Source organism: Nestor notabilis, unplaced genomic scaffold, assembly GCF_000696875.1.
Source record: "Nestor notabilis isolate BGI_N333 unplaced genomic scaffold, ASM69687v1 scaffold1895, whole genome shotgun sequence".
In the NCBI taxonomy this organism is placed as follows: domain Eukaryota; kingdom Metazoa; phylum Chordata; class Aves; order Psittaciformes; family Psittacidae; genus Nestor; species Nestor notabilis.
Genome location: NW_009930544.1, coordinates 27250 through 37517, shown reverse-complemented (window position 1 = coordinate 37517; position 10268 = coordinate 27250). Strand labels below are relative to the sequence as shown.

Sequence of the window (10268 nt, the reverse complement as noted above, 5' to 3'; positions counted from 1 at the left end):
CCAGTGTCCCACCACCCTCCCAGGAAAGAGCTTCTTCCCAATATCCCACCTCAATCTCTGGCAGGTTAAAGCCATTCCCATTGTCCTGTCCCTGCATTCCCTGGAGCCCCTTTAGGCACTGGCAGCTGCTCTAAGGTGTCCCCTTGAGGAGCCTTCTCTTCTCCAGCTGCCCCAGCCCAGCTCTCTCAGCCTGGCTCCAGAGCAGGGCTGCTCCAGCCCTCGCAGCAGCTCCGGGGCCTCCTCTGGCCTCGCTCCAGCAGCTCCACGTCCCTCTTGTGCTGTTCCCCAGAGCTGGATCAGGGCTGCAGGGGGGGTCTCCCCAGAGCACAGCAGAGGGGCAGGATCCCCTCCCTGAGCTGCTGCTCACGCTCTGGGGATGAAGTGCAGGATATGGGTCATCCTGTGTTGGATCTGTGGACTTGAACCCTCTGCCACTGTCCTGGCATGAGGGGTTTTGCTGTCCTGTGGTCAAGGGAGCAATGGTTTTGCCCTCAGTTCTGATCTTGTGTGAGACCTTTCCATGTCTGACAGCTCCAGGGCTGGGCTAAGAGCCAGCAGCTCAGCTCTGACATTAGCAGGCACTGTGTGTTAAGAGAACTGGGGCCCTTGGATGCTTCATACTGCTTAATCCAAACACGTTTCCATTTTGAGTGAGAAATACCACTTTGAAGTAGAATCATAGAATTAAAGAATCTTTTGGGTTGGAAAAGACCTTGAAGCTTATTGAGTCCAACCATTAACCCAGCACTGCCAAGGCCACCACTAACCCGTGGCACTAAGTGTCATGGAACTGTCTTGCGTTGCTTTTTATCTTCTGCTTGTCTTGTTTGCTGTTTTAAGGCTCATTTGCTGTGTTTTGGGGAACATGGGAAGCCAGAAAACAGCCTTTCTGTTGTGCTGATGTGGCTGGAAAAGAGAAAGCAGCATCATGAAGTGACCCTTGGATCCTGCTGTGTGAGATTAGTCGATTGATTTTGTGATTGCCATCGACACATTGGAGGACTTTATCCTCTGCACCACGGGGCAGTAGGAAAGTAGAAGTGAAACTGCAGGAGCAGTGTTCTGCTGGAAGTTCTGTCAGAAGGAAGCCCATCCTGTGCCATCGTTTTGGGTTTCCCGTGAGCGTTTTTGGTAGCAGCAAGTCGCATTCTGTGTTCTGTTCCCGCTGGCTGCCCTGCACGTGGGAGAGAGGAGCTCATGCTCACCTCAAGTAAGGTTTTCTTAACTCTTCATATGGATCTGTGCTGCTGCTTACTCATCCTCGTGGGGAAGAGCTGTGCTGCCACTGGGTTGTGATTCCTCCACGGAGGATACCGGCTTGGATCTGTTTGTGAGAGGCTCAAGTTGTGTGTTTGAATGTTGGCTCTGACCTTCCTTGGGCAAATCACTGTTGTGTCTCACAGGGGATTGCACAGTTCAGCCTTCATAGTTGTCCTGAGCATCCTCCTAATGATACTTTGCCTTTACACAACTGCTTGTATCTGCTTCTTCCATGTTGTGGTATTGTAGAGAGAGCCACAAAGCTTCCAAGGATTCTGGTTTTATGTTGTCCCCTTTTGTTCTGTGGTGAAGTCACTGCTGCAGTGACTGCGCATGTGTTGCCCTGACATGATTCATTGCCCTCCTTAGCACCCCAACAGAGCATTGTGTGAGCTTCTGCTGTGACCATATCCTAGGTGGCACCAAAAGAAATGTGACCAGGAGGTCAAAGGAGGTGATCCTGCCCCTCTGCTCTGCTCTCATGAGACCCCCCTTGCAGCACTGGGTGCAGTTCTGGGGTCCTCAACATAAGGAGGACATGGAGCTGCTGGAGCAAGTCCAGAGGAGGCCACGAGGATGATCAGGGGCTGGAGCAGCTCCTGTATGGAGCCAGGCTGAGAACATTGGGGCTGTTCAGCCTGGAGAAGAGAAGCTGCTGGAGACCTCAGAGCAGCTTCCAGTGTGTGAAGGGGCTACAGGGGTGCTGGGGAGGGACCTTCATCAGGCCTGGCGGGACAGGACAAGGGGTGGTGGGTTCATACTGGAACAGGGAAAGGTCAGCTTGGAGATAAGGCAGAAGCTCTTCCCTGTGAGGGTGCTGAGGCGCTGGCACAGGGTGCCCAGAGAAGCTGTGGCTGCCCCATCCCTGGCAGTGGTCAAGGCCAGGTTGGACACAGGGGCTTGGAGCACCCTGCTCTAGTGGAAGGTGTCCCTGCCCGGGGGCAGGGTGTGGAGCTGGATGGGCTGTAAGGTCCTTTCCCACCCAGACTATTCTGTGACTTATTTGGAGAATCTCCTGGCTGAAACTCCAAACATAGGCGGTGGTGTTTGTCTCTGTTAAAGACATGGGGTTTATACGGTTGTTTGACACTTTGGGGTCTGTTTCTTGTTGCATGTTGGCAAAGCAGGGAAGAGGTTCAAGAAAACCCACCTCACAGCCCATGACTGTGAAGCTCTCGCAGGGAGCGCAGAAGGTTTGTCCTCCCTGACGCAGCCGTTGAGTCAAAGCCAAGGCAGAGGAGATGTAAACAGGGGCCTCCAGCCCCGCCACCGGCCACGGAGACGTCGAGGAGGTACCTGGTTGTGGGTGCTTTGAAGGCTGAGGGGTCTGGGGGAGAAAGGTGCTGATATGGTGTGGAGCAAAAGGGTGTTGTGTAATCCATCCCTTACCTCGTGCTGGTAGGAATCATGGAATCACAGGTTGAAGGGACCTCAAGGATCATCTGGTCCAACCTTTCTTGACAAAGCATGACCTAGACATGATGTCCCAGCACCCTGTCCAGCCCAATCTTAACAGTGTCCATGTTTGGGAATCCACCACTTCCCTGTTGGGATTATTCCAGTAGCTGATTGCTCTCATGGTGGAAAACTCTCCTCTTGTGTCCAGCTGGAATCTCCCCAGGAGTAACTGGTGCCCATCAGCCCTCGTCTTTTCCATGTGACTCCTTGTCAAAAGGGAGCCTCCATCTTCTCTGCAGCCACCTTTTAAATACTGGAACATGGGGATAAGGTCTCCCCTGAACCTTCTTCTCTCCAGGCTGAACAGTCCCAGCTCTCTCAGCCTTTCCTCACAGTGTCCATGTTGGGGAATCCACCACTTCCCTGGGGAGATTATTCCAGTTGCTGATTGTTCTCATGGTGGAAAACTCTCCTCTTGTGTCCAGCTGGAATCTCCCCAGGAGTAACTGGTGCCCATCAGCCCTCGTCTTTTCCATGTGACTCCTTGTCAAAAGGGAGCCTCCATCTTCTCTGCAGCCACCTTTTAAATACTGGAACATGGGGATAAGGTCTCCCCTGAACCTTCTTCTCTCCAGGCTGAACAGTCCCAGCTCTCTCAGCCTTTCCTCACTGGGCTTCCAAGTCTTTGGATCATCTGTGTGGCCCTTCTCTGGACCCTCTCCAGCCTGTCCACATCTGTTTTGTAGAGCAGGGACCAAAACTGAGACTGGGGACCAACATTTAAGGGGAGTAATGCCAAGTGAGATGAGTGCAAAGAGAAGACATTGGTTGGCTTTGAGTGTTGCGTGGCAAAACTGGGGTTAACGCCAAGTGAGATGAGTGCAAAGAGAAGACATTAGTTGGCTTTGAGTGTTGCATGGCAAAACTGGGGTTAATCTCTGCCTCTGCAAAACCAAGTAGCTAGAAAGAGATTCCATGACTACTTCCCTCTGTGGGGGACAAGTTTGTCTTTGCACGTGTGTTTAGTCTCTCCTCACACTAGAAATGCCACCGTGTCTCTGTCGTTGAGCTGTTGGAGACTACCTGTGGAGAACAGCAGCTCTCCCTGAGGAACACTCCTATTAGAAACTATTAATGATGTGACTCTTGCTTCTAGATACTCTTTAGGATAGTTATTAACTAATAATGAGTTGTCCAGTTATATAGGATGCAGAAATGTTGCTGATATTAATAATGTTCAGCTTTCCTGGGAGTGGGAGACATTGTGATACCCAACTTGGAGATAGGACACACACATGTTCGTGAGGAAACAGGTAGAAAGCAAAGAAGAACTATATCCTGTATTAGTCCTGAGTGCCTTGGTCACTGTGAAGGTGAGACTTAGGAGCATTGTGGTGCTTCTCTGGGAGGCTTGGGAATCTCTCTGTACCTTGGTGTAAACTGACTCGCTTCACAGGCTGAAGTGAGCCAGGATGAGACAGCAGAGTCCTGGACTCTGTGTTCATAGACATACTTCTCCATTTTCATACCAGTGATATCTCTGACTATCTCACTTTAAAATATCTCATTATCCTGGATGCTGCAGGTTTTAGGTTATTGGGCTCGAGCATTCACAGGGAAGCTGTTCTTTTTAAGCAGTGTCTTTCAAATCAGACCTCTTCAAGGCTATACCTGCAGGAGCATCCAGAAATAAAATGCATTAAAATCAGCAATAGCTGCTGGTGGTTTGTTTCTTCTTGAATTGCTTCTCAGCCAAGCATCAGGGCACTTTTGGAGCAGGACAGGTGAATCCTATCAGTGCTCATAACTCTAGTCTCTGTGCTGCAGGGCCTGTGTGGCTGTCAGAGGAAGGAGAGGCTGCTGAGAGCAGTCTCTTTCCAAGTTTCAGTTTCCTTTATGGTCTTACATTGCAGCCAGGCAAGAAATCATTATTTATCCTCTTAAAGGCATTAGTCTTTCTTATACTGCAGTAGGAGCAGCAGAAGCTTGGTGCTGTGGCCTTCTCATGGTGCAGAGTAGTTAAATCTTGAAGCTCTTCTAATATCTTAGTGTGCTTCTCATTCACCGGGTTAAGAGCAGTAAGGAATGACTGGGAGCCCAGCCTCATCCTGAGGAACACCATCACAACTCGTCTTGCATTTTGCTTCCTTCTTATTTCTTGTAGACAGTGATGGACATTGTTCTGTTGACTTCCATAGGTTGCCAGAGAAGCAATATGAAGCAGGATAGTTCACCTGTAGGAAGCTCATACATCTGTGAGGAACCCTATGGAGATAACTGCCACCTTACACAACCTTTGGTCTCCTTTTTAGCTCAGGAGCAGCGTGCTTTGCCCTTGTTCCTGTTCACTTGTGTTCTTCCTCTGTCTGCAGGCCAAGGCCAGCTCAGCATCGCTGGTTACTTCATGGTGCCTCGGGCAGAACAATTGGATTCTGGTGGGATGAAGGACAGTGGAATCAAAGAAGAGCTACTGGATCCCACCTTCTCTGATGATTCCTTCAGCAATGACTCTGATTTTCTGGAGGATGAGGACTTTGTACCAGCTCCCAGGGAAAGCTCCAGGAAGCAGCCTCTGTCCACTGCAGGTGCCCTCAAGCCAGAGCATGATTTGTGGGGTGAGCCTGAGAAGAAACACAGGGTGGTTCATCCAGAACACAGCTGGATCAAGCAGGAACTTGATGATAAGGAAATTGAACCAGTCCCTGATGCACACTATGGTCTCCTGGGGACTCGGAACTGGGAAGTGCCTCAGGGAAGTATCGATATGCTGCCTGTTGAGGTCCTTAGGAACATCTTTGCTTTCCTGCCAGTGATTGATCTGTATCAGAACCTGAGCCTGGTGTGTCACTCCTGGAGGGACATAGTCAGCGATCCACTGGTAAGGGTTTGCTGTGGTACTGATTTGAGCTTCTTCCCTCTCCTACTGCTCTGCTCTGTCTTAGTCTTGTGGCTACATGTGTTGCTGTAGGAGCATCCATGCTGTGTCTGTCTCTCTTTAAATCCCTTTATTGTTCCCTATTGCCCACATACTTTCTTCTGGTGGTCCTCTGGACCATAGTGGCATCTTCAGATGCCAGCCTGTACCAGAAGATCAATATTGGGGGTAACTTCTCTTGATGTTAGGGGAGAAGCTGCTGCTTGAGCATTCACACACCACTCAAGGGGTCACACACACACCAGCTGAGACTTTAACTGCTGGGACCAGTGTCCCTTTGCAGTGGGTGGCTCCAGTGAGCCCATGGGTGCCCCTTTTGACTCCTCACTCACCCTCAGATGCGCTTCTTCCTCCTCCTTCAGGTTCATCTTCCTAATGTCTAATCTCAGTCTCCTCTCTGGCAGGTTCAAGCCATTCCCCTTGTCCTGTCCCTACATCCCTTGTCCAAAGCCCCTCTCCAGGTCTCCTGGAGCCCCTTTAGGCACTGGAGCTGCTCTAAGGTGTCCCCTTGAGGAGCCTTCTCTTCTCCAGCTGCCCCAGCCCAGCTCTCTCAGCCTGGCTCCAGAGCAGAGCTGCTCCAGCCCTCGCAGCAGCTCCGGGGCCTCCTCTGGCCTCGCTCCAGCAGCTCCACGTCCCTCTTGTGCTGCTCCCCAGAGCTGGATGCAGCTTTTGTTATCTCGTGGAGTTACAGCTTCTGCTGACAGTTATAGTCTCCTTATCTTCTGGTTTGTGCTTCTTGTGCTCAGTGGCAGAGCACAGGACACTAAAGAAGTCCTGGACCCAGGATAAACATGACTTAGCAACAGCTAAACCCGTCGGTGTAATAACCACATTCTTCTCACACTAAAGACAAAACACAGCACTGTGCCAGCTTCTGGGAGAATACTAGGAAAACTAACTCTATTCCAGCTGAAAGCATCTCTTGATGAAAGTCCACAGCTTCTGGCCTAAGGCTCAGCTTCGTAAAGCTGAAGCTGAGCAAACAGCATCCTAAACCACACAATACTCTTAAGTAACTCAAACGATTAAAACTTACTTATTTAAGCTAAATAACTAATATCTCTCAACACTTCCCATAACATGGATAGAGCATCCTGTAAGACTCCACACAATCTTCCTTCCTTTCTGACAGGGGTGATGCAGGACACTGGCTCCAGACTAGGCAGTGTCCTCATGGTGTATGTCACCATGCCCCAGCCTGCATGTGCGTGGTGTCTCTTGTAGTCAAATGGCTTTAGAGACAGGCCTTTAACTCTGGTTTTATGGAGCTGGATTCATCTGCAGTCAAGGCTCTCACAGTACAAACAGTCATGACCCCGCTGGCAGTGAGGATCTCTGCATTCACCTAGAAGTGGCTCAGAGGCAGCCAACGCTGCTCAGCTCGCTCCATTCACACTGGAAACACTCCGTGTATACAAAGAGGCTCCTCAGCCTGGCTCGGAGCAGTGGGGACTGATCACAGCCCAGGGTTTCTTGGGCTCCACGTTCTAGTTCATGCCTTCCTGATAAATTAGGATGAGTCAGGTTGGACACAATGCAGGAGGTGTCATAAAATCATGGAATGGTTTGGGTTGAAGGGAGCTTAAAGCTCCTCCAGCTCCAACCCCTGCCCCGGGCAGGGACACCTTCCACTAGAGCAGGTTGCTCCAAGCCCCTGTGTCCAACCTGGCCTTGAACACTGCCAGGGATGGGGCAGCCACAGCTTCTCTGGGCACCCTGTGCCAGCGCCTCAGCACCCTCACAGGGAAGAGCTTCTGCCCAAGAGCTCATCTCAGTCTCCCCTCTGGCAGGTTAAAGCCATTCCCCTTGTCCTGTCCCTACATCCCTTGTCCAAAGCCCCTCTCCAGGTTTCCTGGAGCCCCTTTAGGCACTGGAGCTGCTCTAAGGTGTCCCCTTGAGGAGCCTTCTCTTCTCCAGCTGCCCCAGCCCAGCTCTCTCAGCCTGTCAATGCCCTTCACTCTGCTTTAGCAGCACACTTTGAGCCTGAAGAGCTAGAGATGCATAAAAATTGCATGCGTTGAATGGTCAGTGTGCTCAAGTCCTTTCCCAGATCTGCTCTTTACTCTGTACACAGCCCAGAAGGCAGGGTCCTGGTGTTTCTATAAGGAAGTCCAGTCAGCAGGCTGCAGGAAGGTGGGGCTTCATGGACGCAGGGACTTTAAGCTCTCAGAGTAGATCTGTGCAATGGTGTTGAAAACATCCCCATTCCTGTAACGTTTTGGTGTTTGAAACTGAACCAGCATCACCCTGTTCCCATAATATTATTAAAAACAGCTTTTTATAGACATGTCTGCAGGCTATGGGGAACAAGTCTTATCTTTCTCTGCTTCCTCTTTCCTCCCCCAGCTCATGCTTGGTAGGTGTTTCTGTCAAGCTTCAGGGACTTTTTGAACTCCAGGTCATCTTTGGATGTTACGTTGACGAGCTTATTGCCAAAAGAAGCCTATTTTCCAGTGCTGTGAGGTGAAAGATGGTTGTATGTGCTTCACATTCCAGTTCATTCCCTGGAAGAAGCTGTACCATCAGTACCTAAAGAAGGAGGCCACGGCCCTGCGCAGCATCGAACAGCTCATGCAGGACTTTTCCATAACAAAGGAGCAGGAAGGATGCGTGTTTGGATTGATCATGTGAGTCCAATTCAGCACTGACTTTGTACCTGTGGATCCTCAGACCTTCCTTGCTTTGGATCTTCTTCCAGTTTATCCTGTGACTTGCCAGGAGAAAAATGGGTTTGTCTTCTAAACAGGAGGGAGATGGACAGCAGGATGAGTAGGAATCACTACCAGGGTTCTAGAAATAGGTAAAAAACTTCCCTTTTCCTCTTCCTTGTTCTGTTTGGAGCACATGGTCATAGGATCATTTAGGTTGGAGAAGACCTTTAACATCATTGAGTCCAACTGTTAAACCAGCACTGCCAAGGCCACCACTAACCCATGTCCCCAAGTGCCACAGCTTTTAAATGCCTCCACTGCCCTGGGCAGCCTGTTCCAATGCCTGAGCACCCTCTGGGCAAGGAATTGTTCCTCAGCTCCAGCTAAACCTGCCCTGGGGCAGCTTGAGGCCGGTTCCTCTTGTGCCATCCCTTGTTCCTTGGGAGCAGAGACCAGCCCCCTCCTGGCTCCATCCTCCTGTCAGGCAGTTGCAGAGAGCGATCAGGTCCCCCCTGAGCCTTCTCTTCTCCACACTAAACCCCCAGGTCCCTCAGCCCTTCCCCATCACACTTGTGCTCCAGGCCCTGCACCAGCTGCGTGGACACGTGCTCCAGCACCTCAATGTCTCTCTTGTAGTGAGTAGTCCAAAACTGAACGTGATATTTGAGGTGATGAACAAGTAGAGGATGAAATCTGGAGAAGGTGGAAAGGGGATCTCTTTGCTGTCTTCCCATGTCTAGTAAGAGGCCATAGAGAACAAGATACTTGGAGGTGCACAGTGAGAGGGCAAGAGGCAATGGGCACAAGTTCCAGCGCAGGAAATGCAGTTAGATATTTGGAGAGCAGTCAAACACTGGCCCAGAGAGGTTGCGAATCTCCATCCTTAGGGATGCTCAGGCCTCAACTGGACATATGTCCAAACCTTGAAGTTGCCCCTGCACTGAGCAGTTGGCTTCCAAAGTCCCTTCTGCAGTTTGCATCACTGATAGCAATTGAGAAGTGATGGGTAAGTGAGGGAGAGGCTGGGGCAGGGATGGCCTTGTACTAAGAGATGGAGAAGCTGGACTGTTAAGAGGGGGCAGAAGAACAGTCTTGGCAGTGGCCTTCTGACTTGGGTGGTTTTTCCTGTTGGAGGGCAGGGAGGTGGTTGTTACACCAAAAGAGGAAAGAGGTGAGGAGAGCCTCAGCAAGAGGATGCCACCAAGCAGTTGCTGGATTTGGAAGCTCAAAGGAAGGTTTTGGAGATGGACCTGTATGTCAGAGCACAGCCAGGTTGGGTACAGCAGTTGAGAGGAGCTGCCAGGAGCTCCAAGGCAAGCATTAGATGACAAAATCAAATACGGTTGGGCTGTTCTGTCACTTGTCGCTTTCTGACACCCAGCAACAAGCTTGGGAGATGTTCTGTGGTTGCTTCCCACAGGGTGACTGTGCTGGAGAAAGTGAGACTCAGTGTAAGCGTCCCTTTCAGCACCACTTTGTTTCAGGATCTATCATGTCAGCACTGCTTTTCCATCTCCTGAAGAGCCAGAGAGGCTCAGCATCTCCTGGGCTTAGGTAAAATACAAGGATCTTGTGGAGGGTGTGAGATTTGAGCTCCTTTTCCTGGTCCCTCCCATCTCCAGTGTATTTCCATCTTTTCCTTTCCTGAAAGGCTGCTTTCCTGGACCTGCACTGACTTACCAGTCAAGCCCAAGCCAGGTCCCTGATAAAGCAAGTGCTCTGTTCAGATCTCTGTGGTCTAGAGGAAATGATGTTTGGCAGTTAAATGGTGCCTATAAAGTCAAATTGGGTTAAGAGCAAGGTGGGTCCATGTTCTGAAAGGAGACTTTGAGACAGCCAGTAATAACTTACAGAGTAAGACTATGGTATTATGGAGAAGGCATTATTTATATCCATATATAAACTTGATATACATTTATATGTGAAGTGAGGAAACCCACTTGATCAGGCTTCTTTGCAAATGCTGCTGTTCTGCTCTGTGCAGGTGTGTGTCTGCCATACCCAGCAGGCGGAAGGTAGATCAC

General features: G+C 50.4%; 1 protein-coding gene across 1 annotated transcript in view; it reads left to right on the top strand.

The window, feature by feature from the left end:
• Positions 1-2387: 2387 nt before the first annotated feature.
• Positions 2388-10268, top strand: part of FBXO18 (F-box protein, helicase, 18) — a gene marked incomplete at its 5' end in the record, with an annotated part of 26152 nt that continues 18271 nt past the window's right edge. Inside the window, 4 exon segments of the mRNA XM_010015439.1 lie at positions 2388-2552; positions 5031-5536; positions 8090-8220; positions 10229-10268. The exon segment at positions 10229-10268 is cut by the window's right edge and continues 12 nt beyond it. Coding sequence (XP_010013741.1) covers positions 2388-2552; positions 5031-5536; positions 8090-8220; positions 10229-10268 — 842 coding nt within the window.